General features: G+C 42.7%; 1 protein-coding gene across 1 annotated transcript in view; it reads right to left on the bottom strand.

The window, feature by feature from the left end:
* Positions 1 to 14,072, bottom strand: part of LOC121958888 (transformation/transcription domain-associated protein) — a 102,692-nt gene that overhangs the window by 19,160 nt on the left and 69,460 nt on the right. The window contains 6 exon segments of the mRNA XM_042508052.1: positions 4,182 to 4,343; positions 7,860 to 8,061; positions 10,674 to 10,774; positions 12,402 to 12,548; positions 12,653 to 12,771; positions 13,398 to 13,593. Coding sequence (XP_042363986.1) covers positions 4,182 to 4,343; positions 7,860 to 8,061; positions 10,674 to 10,774; positions 12,402 to 12,548; positions 12,653 to 12,771; positions 13,398 to 13,593 — 927 coding nt within the window.

Genomic DNA, 14,072 nt, shown 5'->3' with positions numbered 1-14,072 from the left:
TAGATGATGAGACAATATGCTTTGTGGCAAGCAGCAAAGACAAACTTGTGACAATGCAACTACATTAACAAAGTGAATCAATATGCTGTACACAGCTCTACAATTAAGTTACATTTTTTGTCCAATCACCCTTGCCATCTTTACCACAGGTTTGACTCTTTAAATCAGGTTTAAAAACAGGTTTTAAAGAGTCAAACTTGTGGTTAGTGATCGGACAAAAATGAAAGGTTGTGCAGAATTCATGGGGATTGGCTGAATTTGTGTTAATTATTGGCATTGCAACATCCTGAAGTCCTGGAGGGACTCTACTATGTATTGGGACAAAAACCTATAACAGATTTTTCTTGGGATTCTGGGGGGGGGGGGGGTGTGTGAGCCTAGCTTCAGTTGATGGAAGACCAAACCACAAGGTTCTCTCAGGTCTCGGAGCCCAATTTCATCGGCTGTAATTACATCGCTACTTGATCCCTTCTCGAGCCTCTGTACGCCTGCAGGGCAGAAAGAGATACCTCCACATCTCAACAACAAAACTGAGTTCAGTATGACAAAGAGGGGTCTGGCGATGGGGGGAGAGAGATAGAAAAAGAAAGAAAAGAAGCCTGAGGCTGAATGGATTTTGGAACCTCTAATCTTTCTTAAACTCGATCCAGGTTCTTCTGAGATCTAGCTCAGGTCTGCAGAGGGATTCTACCAGAACGAGCTGGGGCTTACAGCTGCCAATAGGTCGGCATACAGCTCACTAAAACAGTCCTGACTAAAATAGCTGTTCCAGATCTCTGCAGGAGACTCAGCTCCCTCAATCCACACTCACCATGAGTACACAATAAAAACTATTAAACAACAAAACAACATAGGACTTAAGCTGTGAAGAATTTAAGTCGAGCACTTTGATATTTCATATGTTACTGTGTGTTTAATGGCCAGGGAGACAGATGGGATTGACTAAATGCAGTTGTTGGAGGTCTGAGTCTGAACAGCATGGAGACAATACAAAAGAGAAGAATGAAAACTATACTGAGGAAAACACTTGCCAACATTGGTGAGCTCATGCAGCTGTGGAACACCTTCAGCCACCACCAAAGGGTTTTAACTGCTCTATGGTGGCTAAAGTACGGCAATCTATACGGTAATGCTTCCAGCAAAGAAAACGACATAAAGGAAAAGCTCTAAATAAGTTATCGTTCTCTTCTCCTTCTGCAAATCTGCAGAAATACAAACTACCCCTAGCTGTGACTGTGCACCCTCCACTACAGATTTATTCAGTTGAATATAGGCACTTATAAAGTATTCCGCAGTCTGCCTCCTCATAATGACTCCTATTTTTCAACTTTGTATTTTCCACATACAGTAAATTTGTAATTTTGGTGATTCTCAGATGAAATACAGATTTTTAAGTACTGAGATGATGAATGGTGAAGGACTGGAGTCGGGCATAGGGAGTTTATCTAAGTGGCAGCTAACAGCAGCATTAAAGATGAAAGAGGAAGGAAGGCAGAGAGGAAGAGGAGGTACCAGAGATCAGCCCGCTAATGGGAAGATAAGAAATGTCATATTTTGGCGAAGCTGAGGTGGGCCAAGGGGGAGAGGGCGAGCAGTAGACAAGGCAGTGAGTGAGGGAGCGAGGGGTGCTGAGATACTCTGTTAACTTCTGATTCATCTTCCCGCCTGCCCCCAGGCGCTCCTCTCCTCACCTTCATCAATATTTCAACATACGTTTTTTAAACATCCCGCCACCGCAGAGAAACTCTAAATAATTCAGGCGAGCGGCAGAGACAAAGCCTGATGCGCATTAAAATGTGGGTTTCTCTCTCTATAGAAAAAAGAGGGATGAAGAAGAGAGTGTCAACCTTTTACCCTTCAGTCATTACAGGGTGATGAGGCACAGCATACATGAAAAATCTCTGAGTGACTGCCATTCATCAACATGCAAAAGACAAGTGCAGAGCAAAGTGACTTGACTGTAACTGAGAGGTGCCGACCATAGGTCCTCTTTAAATGTCCTCCACATATATAAAACACCTAAAAAATCGTTGTCATGATTATTACTTTTTTTGGATGATGTATTGTCACCAAAATAATTTAAATTAACAAAATTATTGTCATTTCGAGACCATTTTATGTATATGGAATTTCTAAATTCATTCATGTGATACTAGACAGGTGGATTAGCCAACAAAAACAAGACCTAGCGATACCTCTTGCAACTTAAATAAGCTTAGTGAGGACTGCTGACACTGCAGTTACCAGCATAATCTGGCCAAAATGCTACAGGCGCGTCACAGGGATGGACAGACTTGGGGATTTACGAAATGGAGAAAGTTGTTTGTGGGTAAAACTACAAACAACAGACTTGGGTGGCATCGCAGTATTACAGTATAACAGTATAGCAGATGTTAAGAAATCCTGAGCTATGTTTTTCAATATAGTCAGAAATAAATGTGCTCCTCTTCTTATTAAACTCATTATTTGTTGTGCACAGCATGCACCAATAGAGGTCATACTCCAGACTCTACTGGTGGAGCACGACTCAAGAGTGGTGGAGGGTTGGGGAAAACGTTACAGGACTATAAACGGCTGTAACAGTAGAAAGTCTGTGGTTAAAAAAATAGCATATTTTCACATCTAACTCTGCCAATTAAGGGTTTATTTCCACCAAATCTGAGTTGGTGACTGCAGGAACAGTGACATAACCAACTAACCAACTACTAAGACTTACTGAGACAGTTTGGGTGAGCTTTTGTTTGTTCCTGTGGAGTTTGAATGAAATGTGTTCTTGGATGAGTAAACGAGGCAATGAAGCTAATGCTAGTCTTAGTTTGGTGACAGAGAGAAACTTAAATTCAGAAGATGTACAATTGTGTTTCTCTGTTTAAATATGAAAAAGGGCAATAAGTGTAAGAATATTAGCATTCTTGTTATTTCATGAGTTTACGTAATTATTTATTATACTGAAAAAGCTGGTGGTTGGTGTGCTGCACACTAACAGTCATATACCTTCGTGAAATTTCAGGAAGGTATGAGAAAATAGATTCTCCCCAAGCCTACTGACGACTATCAGGACTGTGCCTCTTCCACTCAACGCGCAGCTGTTGGCTACCAGTAAGCTATAGTGTCATCACTAAAGTGTTGTTTTATTTTTTTTTGGACTCATGCATCCAGTTCCTCAAATGGTTGGGGATAACTCTGCAGTTTATTCTGGCATCAAGCTGGCTAAAAGACATCCTGATGTAAGATATACTATGCATGTTGCCTGAACACAACATCGAGGTCTTGTCCACGTACTGTACTATAATTACACTGACAGGCTACACGTTCCATAAAAAAAAAAACAAGATAAAAATATGAAAGGAAATGAGTGAATATGTTTCTGCTGTTTCTGTGTTTATTTATTTACCTGCAAACTTGCATTAAGGCAGCTAGTTTTTGAGCTCAACAGCCAGCCATCAGTGTGATGTTTCCTCCTTATCTACAGGAAAGAGGGTTCCCAAGGTAATCATCACACACTCTGTCTCTTCACAACACTACACCAATCTCTCATACTGCCCACTTGTTTCTGAAACTCTCTTCATCCTTCTACTCCTCCTCCTCCTCCTCACTCTGTCTCATATCCTCCATACAATACTCGTGCTCTGCTGAGAGGACGGCTGTTTGTTAGAGCACACTACTCTTTGAAGATCACCCTCTTCAAATTGTGCGGAAATAATACTCCATTAAGCAAAGCAAATTAGTCCTGGGTTTAATCACCAGCTCTGTTCCTGCAGTGCGGATGCGTACGATATTAACTTTATAATCATTTCTTGAACAAATAATTTAAAAACCAATTCAGCAGGGAGGGCTGAAAGCCAATAAATCGCTGTGAAAGAAGGACAGAGGAAGAATCTGAATGCTTGATTTGGTAAGTAGGAATCAGGAGAGAGGCCACTTTGGCCTGAATGCAGTTAATTTATCTTGATTAGAAAGACGTGTATGAGCACTGATGCACAGAAACACATACTGGCCAAAAAAAAACAAAAAAAACAAACAACTATCAATGAGTGATAGGTGGAGCAGACATCCAGACATGGAACTGAAGAAGACAACAATAGTCAACGGTCAAAGCTGTTTGTCACATGTTGTTATCTGAGACCAGGAGCGTTTAGGCTTCATCTCAGTGGGGATGGAGAGTTTTGTCGAGGCCTCACCTGGCTGATTAAGTTGAGCAGAGGTTTTCCTTCTGAACCAACCAGGCAGGTCAGGAGCTGTGGTATCCATGCCAACCACTGGATGGGTGGGACTCCAATACAGTACTTGTCGACAGCGTCTGCCAGTGTGTTCTTGTCATCGAAGCTGAGCAGCCACAAGACCTGCCGATGAAACCAGATGACCCAAAATGTGAGAAAAAAAGGAGGAAGGTGGAGACAGGAGCAGAAAGAAAGACAAAACAAAACAAGGCTTCTTCTCCACAATCATATGTTGCAAGAGAAACATTAGTCCTAATTAATGGAGTGAACACATGCCACCAGAGCCAAAAATTAACAAATTATTTAATTTAACATATTATTATGTCACAGGCATGTGACTGGCAAAGGACAAAAAAGCACTTAGATTTTCAGAGTGGAGCACAGTGCATCATTTACTCAACTATTTGTTTCAGCTCTATCTCATGTTCTCAAAAGCGCTCAGTGTTTGTGAAACCCCTTTGTTGATATATGTGGTGCCGCAATATCATCATTCCGAAAATATTTTTTTTTTTCTACAACTACAAAAATTTCTGCACATTTACAAACTTGTATTTATTCAGCAGAATATTTGTCAGGATGACGGACGAGCACACACGTATTGATCATGGTTTGAAAAGTTCAAAAGTTCAAACTTTGAAACCATATATAACTAATTTGTGACAACTAACAAAGTCTGGTGTGAGTGTTTGCAGGTCAGTGAAAAATCCTGGCACTGACTATTTACTGGCATTTACCATCCCATCACTGCCGATTCATCTGCATCACTGCAGATCTCATACAGTTGATACAGCATTAGTAAATAATTGCAAGCACATTCTCGGCTTTCTAGTTAAGAAACTTTTCCTAATGTTTTTTTTTACTTCTCTTCTCTTAACTTTATTCAAGTACTTTTCAAGGAGCAAGTAAAAGAATGTCTTTTTTTCAAGGTATCCCAGTTCTTCAATTTCTCAGTGCCAAACTCAAGGATTTCAAGCACCTCAAGCATCTTCTACAACCACTGTAAAATGTTCCATAAATTTCAGAATAAAGTAGCTCCTGCAGGATCTCTGTCATGAATCAGAGCTGCACCAGGAGTCAGGCAGCAGAGCAAAGAGTGAAAGCATCTTGGCAGAGGTCACTCTGCTTAAAGCTGAGCCAGGATGGAGGTGACCCACTCCCCCCTCTGCCTGGTGAGCTTATGTGTGCACCTTCATCATGATGAAGACATTAACCCCACTCAGCCCCCCTGGACTCTCTGCAGAGAACCAACCCAGGTACACAGATTGTGTATAATTACTGATAATGACTGGTCATCTCTCTTCACCCATCAGGACAAAGAGCTGCCAACACAACACTGGCAGTGGTGGTTGTTTTGGGGGGGATGGTGATATCATGTGAAGCTGGTAGTAGCCATTATTAGAGCAGATGATGATGGTAAAGTCTGATGCTAACACGTGTTTTTCTGTAGCCTGACAGACAAATGAAGGTAACTCTTTCTAATCTGACTCTTCTTGAAAAGCCATTTTAGTCCAGTTTTCACATTGTCTCTCCTCCACATCATTTATAAATAATACAACAAAAGATCCAGTTTGTTTTGATGAAGCAAAAACTTGCCAAAGAATTCACCTACATTTGTCATCATTTTAAGACATTTTGGGACAGTTCACACCCAAAAAAAACTTCATATGTCCTCTTCCCTGTAGGTCTGTTTGTCAGTGTAGGCTGTTTTGGTGTGAGTTGCTGAGAGTTGGAGATATCGGCCTTAGAGATGTCTGCCTTCTCTCCAATATAATTGTCTAACCTTGAAACTGGCAGTGGACATAGAAACAGGTCCAAATTGTCTTCTGTGTAAAAGGGACAGCCAGCAGGACAGGATCGTGGGCTATATGTCATACTAGAGGCCAACACTGTTGTGTTAAACATCACAGCACTTTTGTTTCCTCAATGCTGGCATGCTGTCTAAAATCACATACTGGAGCAACATGATGCCGCTGTTGCTTGTTTCTGCGTAAAAATGCAAAGAAGGCGAAAAAAAAGGGACTTCGTAGTGGCTCTATAGCGCCATCTCTTGTGCTTGTGCTTTACCTTCCAGAAAGGACTCATTATTGAATGAGTTGGTGTGTGTCTGTGTGAGAAGGCAGGATGCTTGTTATCAAGGAGTCTGCCACTGTAGGCTCACTCTACTGGTTTATGGGAGCACTGGTGTGACTGTTAGAGAGAGGTCAGTCCATGTGGAGGGGTCATGAGACTCATGTATCAAGGGAGGCCATTAGTCTGTTAACTGCCCCGGCCAGGAGATGGCCTTCACTCCTCCATCGATCTGCCGTGGGAACTCATCCACACCGTCTGCAGCTGAACTATAATCAATCAGCTGGTACCTGAGTCAGAGTCCAAGAGGGGTTTCTGCTCATCAGAAACTGTAATGCACAGGCTGGATGGGGTCAGGAAACTGGGGAATTCAAAATGACCCTGTTTGATAAAAGGCCTGATTGAAGCTCCTGTTGTTACAGAAGAAGGAATGAATGCTGAGTTAGAAGTAGGAGGTATATCAATATATTTTAAATGAGATATAGTGATACAATACCGTTTACAGCAATAGTGTGACTTTCATGTTGCATTACAAAACCTTTTGTCTTCTTTATAGCAAAGTCATTTTGCATCTCTCTACAGTTTGCATCTATCAACAGCTGTTTTGTTTTGTTTTGTTTGTCTAGTTTCTAATTTTTTTTTTTTAAATCAATTTTAGTATTTTTTATTACACATTGTTTCATCTGGTATTAGCCTATGTTCTTTGATGCTGTTACTTTTTATGTTTTTGCTGTTTTTATCTTGGCAGTGTATGCAATTTTGTCCCGTTCTTTAAAGTACTTTGTAATTGTGTTTTGCAAAGTGCTACAGACCATTTCAAGGTGTCTGTTGGTTGCTAGGAAACAACATCATTATTCCACTTAGACTTCTGGTCCAGCCACTACTGCACGTAAACAGTGTAAGAGACATTGAACTTTGCTGAACAAAGGAAAGAACTGGACATTTTTGGGAAGCTGCAGGGTTTGAAGCACTTGTTTCATTGTGGGTACGTTTTGCAATATTTTGTGCAATGAAAATGACAAGAGACACACAGCACAAACAAAAACCAACGCTCCTCTCTCCCTCTGTAGATTGCTGGCTCGTGACCATTTGCTTACATCGCAGTTATACAATGAGCACTACAGACCCTGAAGTTTAAATGTCCAGTTCTTTCTTTTCACCACTGCAATCCATATTTTGCACTGAGCAGCAAATTTCCCACGGTGTGTATTTCAGTGTAGGGGTTTAGCGTTTCAGACGCTGATTTTGTGCAATCGTGGATGGATCCAAAGACTGAGTGGAACAATGATGTTATTTTCTAACAACCGAGATACACCTTGAAAGGTCTCTATTATTACATACAAATAAAGTTTATAATTACTGTTGCACATATAGCTTTAACTTACAACTGAACATTTCTCCAGTTATGTACAAAATACAGTGATATACTGTATATATGAGTTTTGGTCCATATTGTCCCTGATGCTTGTTTTACAGCAAACGAACACCCACACTCATAATTCCTCAACAACTGAGGACAGGGGATAAACAAACATCAGTGACTGTGCTGCCAATATTAGCATCTCCTCTCACCTTTGCAAGGTATTTGCGGGACTTGCTCTCGTTTTGGTGGCGGCAGGCATGGAGGTAGCAGGTGATGGCGGAGACTCCCAAATGGAGCTGGCGGTCCTTGACGAAGATGTTCTCCAGGTAGTCTCCCCACATGGCCCAGGCCTTCACCAGGACGTCATGCATCTGTACCGCTGCTGAAAAGGCTTTATTGGCCTCCTCTGACCTGGAACAGAAAGGACGAGGGTTAGAGAGTGAGGGACAAACAAGTGAAGGGCGACTGAGGATAGGAAAAAGGAATGAGTAAAAGAAAAAAAAGATACAAAGCAGGGAGGGACACTTAGGGGAGGGCTGAAAGAGATGGATGTAATCCTTGCACGGAGAAAAGGAGAGAGATGAAGTGTGTGAGAAACAGATTATGATGATCACATTCTGAATTATGTACTACACATCAATAAGCACCATTTTTCATTTGCAGTAATCTTCAAGGCCTCAGTCTCCCCTCAGCGTACAGAGTAAGCATTTAACCCAGCATGAATTAATGTCACTGAAGGTTCAGGCGCTTTGCTACACTGTAACCTCATCATACTGCTCAGATCAATCCATGTAATGCTGGCTGACATATGAGTTTAGCATCTTCCTATTTTATCATAAATGACGGCTGCGGCGAGGTTAGAAACTTCGGTGTATAACGGCTGTATTAATCTGTAAACAATTTACTGACCGTGAAGCTGCATCTCAGAGGAATCTGCAGCCTGATGAATCCTTGGGATTATTTCGTATTTTGGTGGGAAGTGACACCTTGAAATTTCTGAAACTGTTAAATATATAGACAGGGGATTTCTGGCACAAGTTTTTTGACTGCACCATTTTCTGCTGACAGGGAAATATATTGTGAATCATCAGCCGTTTTCAGCACGCCAAGCAGCTCCTCACCTCATGTTGGCACGCAGTGTGAATAATTGTTGCACACCTTTCAGCCTTTGATTAATAAATAAAATGCAGGAGGCACCGTGAGACGCTGCGGCTTGCAGTCAGAACACGGAGACGGGCCTGTTGATGCCACAGTTGGACCTCCATTTTAGGAGTGCTTCCAAAACTCCTCTCCCGTTTACTTCCAGTGACACGTCTCCCCAGCCAATCAATTAAAAAATGTTATTATAAAAGGCATTTTGGCATGTGATTAAGAAATGGGAGCCTGATTGCTGTGGGAGTCAGAGCCGGAGACCCTCCAGTAATACTTAATGGGTTGCCTCCGTCACTTTGCCAGAGTTAAAGTACATTAACAGTTTCAGCTCCCCGGCTCAACAGGAGCACCAGCACCCAGCAGACTGTCAAATCTCTGACACCCGTTTAATTGAATGATCGCAAAATCCTCAGCACATGTGTCTGCACACGCACGCACGCACGCACGCACGCACGCACGCACGCACGCACGCACGCACGCACGCACGCACGCACGCGCACACACACCCACACCCACACACACACACAGACCCTCCCAAGCCCCCCCTCTGCTGTTAATTCTCCCCCGGTGCAGGGGAAACTTAATGATTGCAATAAACCCTGCTGAGGTGGAGGCAACTTCTGCTGATCCCAGAGATTCCTGTAAATTGCCTCCAGTTAATTATTGAGCTGCATATACATTTAATAAGCCTTCCGTAATTTGTCTCTCACCCCTCAGGACGCCATGTCACGTCAAAGATGACGGCTGAAACAGGGGCTGCTGAAGGGGAAAGGGTGTTAAAGAGTGTGGCTGTGGGTGTGCACGGCCCAGCAGAGCGTGAAGTTGTACGCTCCACAGGCAACCCCTGCAGCCAAAAACACTCTGCTGACACCGTCACAAGCTGATGACTCAGAGGAACATTAACATCTGAGAGCCACGTCACGGGGGTTACCAGGTAACGTTGTCTCCGAGGTGCATCAGCTGGAGGCTGTTAAAAATGACTGCTGTGTCCTGACAGGATCAAACACCCACGCAGGGTTCAGGGACCACTGACACAGTTTGAGGACGGTGTGATTATGAACAAAGGGAAGACAGAATGGTAGATTCAAACTTGAGTTACTGACTTGTGGTTGAATACCTCTATGAGACAAGTTTACATCCATGTCTGTGAAAACATGGATGATTCACACACAGAAGATCTCTACCATCGGCACAGTTTCAACGTTGCTGTCACCAATTCAGTATTTGACCAAATGTCTCCCCTTCTGTCCCTGAGATATAACATTGAGTAATGGACAAAAAACACAATGACGTCACAGTGAAGTTGACCTTTGACCTTTTGGATATAAGGTCAGAGAGCTCCAGCAACAGACCAAAAGCTCTTTGACCTCATCAAGACTTTCTTCATTCTCCATGCACCATAGATATTGGCGAGGCCAGAAACCCTCACACTACCTTTTGGGCATAAAACATCATGACTTCACCATATTTATCCTATAAATTTTGTTATAATTAGCATATGCATTCCTGAGTTATAACCAAAAACTTTGTTTCCAAGGTGACCTGGACCTATGACGAAAAATTTTACGAAATTCCCTCAAGGCATTCTCGAGATGCAAGGTCACACTGACCTTGACCTTTGACCACCAAAGTCAGATCAGTTCATTGCTAAATCCATTTGAACATTTGTGTTAAATCTGAAGAAATTCCCTCAAGGTGTTCTTGGGATATCACATTCACGCGAATGGGATGGACTAACAGACCACCTGAAAACATTATGCATCCTGCGACAGCCATTGCTGACATGGAGGCATGAAAAGGAGGAAGAAGCAAATCTAAAGTTGCATGTGGAAAGTAAGAGAGGAGGCCAAACAGCAGACAGCTGGACGTACTTGTTGATCTGAGCCAAGAACATGCCCTTCAGAGCGTAGAACTCGGCCGTCATCTCCTTGGTGAAGTACTTCAGGTTGGTCGACTCGATAACCTCCAAACCCTGCAAACACAGAAGGAGCAGAGGTTTAACTCCACAACAAACTGCAGGAAACAAACTTTCAGCGGCGCCGCCGGGAGAGAGGAAACCCGAAAAAGACACCACGACACTGTGTTTTGGACAGGGCCGTAATCACAGGTGAAAAACAAACAAAGTGCTGTGTGTTCATTAAGAAGTAAGAAAGGAGGTGTTCAGGGAGCTAAACTTCCATTATGGTGAGCCTCTGATTAGGTGTCCCCCATGTACCGCTGTGACAAACGATGTGTAGCGGGAGAGAGAGACGAAGAGAAGCAGAGCAGATGAGATAGAAGAGAGAGAGTGTCTACTGGCACTTTTAATGACTTGTGGTGTGCTGAACTGCTTCTATTAATCAAAGGACTCCATGGGCTTAAGAGCAAGCTCCTGAGTTACACTCTCTTATAAGTCTCCTGCTAGAACTTGTCACCTGGAGCCACCCCAAACACTTCTTGCTCTTACTACTCTTCCCACTCAGAGCACCGCTAACGACACCTCTGGCTACTGCAAACAGAAATCAACCCGACTACTTAAATCACACCGAATGTGTTGTTCTTCAGTCGAGGCTGACTGCGTGCATCAACACGGTCCAACTCTCCCGCAGCTGTGCAGGTGGTACACACATATACATCATACTTTGATCACACATAATTATATCGTACAAACTAAATGATTTGTGATCTTTCTACAGAATGAGTTAGTTAATGAAACATTTCACGAGTTCCTTACAAGCTAATAAAACCAAACATGCTCGTTAACACACTGACATTTGTAATGTATTGTTAATTATGTTGCACTAAACAATCCTGAGGCTCAAAGGTATTGAGATTACACCAGTTTGTGGTAAAACCACATGCTGTTTAACAGCACGTTTTATGTTCCGATAAAATAAATATATCCAACAATAAAACATCGCAGAAAGAGTTTATGCTTACATCCATATTTAGGGCACAGGTCACATAAATATATATCATTGAAAATATAGGAGAGGTAGGGATTGGTATTATAAGGATTTTATTGATACCAACACCTATCAGTACTTTTTTTGACACCACTCTCCATAATTTGGTGCAGAAATAAGACATGAAAAGATTCAACAGGCATCTTATTATTACGTCTTCAAAGAAATTAAGTTTGATTTTTTCCTACATTTCCTGTTTATACTATGGTGGAGGAGATTTAAACTTCAGTCAGTAACTTTTATGAAAAAAACTGTGTCATATTTGCTTAAATTGTTACTATACTCATAAGCCATGTCCCTCCCCCCTTCTTCCTGCTGCATCTAACGGGATTTGCTAGAGTCAGACCTGAAAAACAACTTATCACCGCCTGAAGAGTCTCTTGCGTAGCTGTCAATGATGTCAATCACTGCTGTGAACTAAACTAGGCAGCGCTGACCAAATATTAACCCAGATTCTGTTATCTCTGTCATCACTAGGGGACGGTTAGGAATATTACACAGAATTAATGTTACATAAATATAGACAGCAGCACCACTTGTCTATGAACTTATTGTTATATTTTGGTACCAACCAGTGAGGAACGAGTACTAGTTTAGAACCACTTCTAAATATCCCATCCCGAGCACAGGAGCGGGGATCACATCCCAACTCACCTGCATACACTCATTCTTGCCCATGACGCCAGCTAGCTGCAGATAGCATTTGACCTGCTGTCTGATCTTCTGGAAACAGTCGACAATGGGCACTGTGGGAATGGTGTGGATACGACTCAGGATGTCCAAAGCCACATTCACCAACCCCTGAGGAGACAGAGTGATGTGGTTTTACATACACAGTTAAAAAGAGTTAAAAGAAACTGAGAGAAACTAACGTTGATTAATATTTTGAAAGCCTTAAGCAGTACCTGTTTACGTCCTATCTTTCCGTACTGAATGATGGCAGAAGCTGAGGCATGAACTCCCAACATGGCGTTGTTGTTGTTTGGATCATGCTGTGTGTTTGTCTCATATGCCGTCACTATGGCTGTGGACAGACACAAAACAATAAGTGTCATATGTGATGAAGAAGAGGAGAGCAAAGAGAGGAGAGTTTGGAGCGTCATCTCCCACTCTGAGAGCTCTGCTTTCATACTGCAGAAGAGGGCACTGGGGACACTGAACGTATTGAACAGTAAATGGGCCATGGCGATGAATTTCATCAAGAAAATTCCATTTCACTTTAACATAAGTTTGAAGGCTGTCACGTATAAATGAAGTGGATTTTATTGGCATGCTGCTGCCCGTCATTATTTCGGTTGGAGCTCAACTTGCTTGAGACATCACATTTTGCAGTGGCTGCCTCTCTGAATGGTTTCAAAGTCACTGCAGGAGAGAGAGCACCAAGCAAGGTAAATATGTGTGTGTGTGTGTGTCAGAGTGTGTGTGTCCTGCAGAAAGAAAGAGAGAGAGAGAGCAAGAGCGCTTTAGCAAGCTGATATCTGGAAATGTACAAAGACCCTGAGTGTGTTCTGCAGCTCGTGGCCTCTTAAAGAAGAAGCAGTAGTCTGAGAGAGTGTTTGGGTGATGGTAACGCCCTGTAACTCACATTCGATGTGTAAAAAGTCAAACGTGTGTTTCAGTGTCACTGATCTAAGTTTAGAGGGTGTGTACCTTGGTAGTGGTGCTGGCGCCACATAAAGATGCTACTCCAGTGCGACAGGTCATCAGAGACGATGGGCAGTCGATTCCTCCAGGTTTTCACCACAGTCTTCATGTCGTGCAGGCTGGTGTTGCGGCCCAGGTTCGCCGGCTGAAGCCCTGCATTAATCTGGGCCGCTTCCTGCAGCTCGATGATCTGCTGCGCCGCCTGTGGAGGAAATCAAAAGTTAAAATTTGTGTCACAACTCACTTGACTCTTTGACGCTTACTTTTATGATGCGTATGAGGTGACAGATCTAAATCAGCTAATGCTTCTTGGTTTTTTGGATTTTTTTTGTTTGTTTGTTTACAGTTAATATTCTGTGTTCCCAGGCCTGCTGCAAATATTTGCTCCAGACAGACTTAGGACCAGCTGCACTTAATCTTGTTAATATTTTGTCAACACTTCTCCACAAATGTACGCTACCAAGCAAAGTGCTCCCCACACACCCACGCACGCACGCACGCACAGCACACACACACACACACACACACACACACACACACACACACACACACACACACACAGACACACACACACACACACACAGACAGACAGACACACACAAAACACAGACCCACAGACACAGACACAGACACACACACTGTCCATCTGCTATCACTCAGTGACTGATGGTGACTTGTTTA

Source organism: Plectropomus leopardus, chromosome 19 (assembly GCF_008729295.1).
Source record: "Plectropomus leopardus isolate mb chromosome 19, YSFRI_Pleo_2.0, whole genome shotgun sequence".
Taxonomy (NCBI): Eukaryota; Metazoa; Chordata; class Actinopteri; order Perciformes; family Serranidae; genus Plectropomus; species Plectropomus leopardus.
This window is presented reverse-complemented; position numbering and strand designations above follow the sequence as displayed.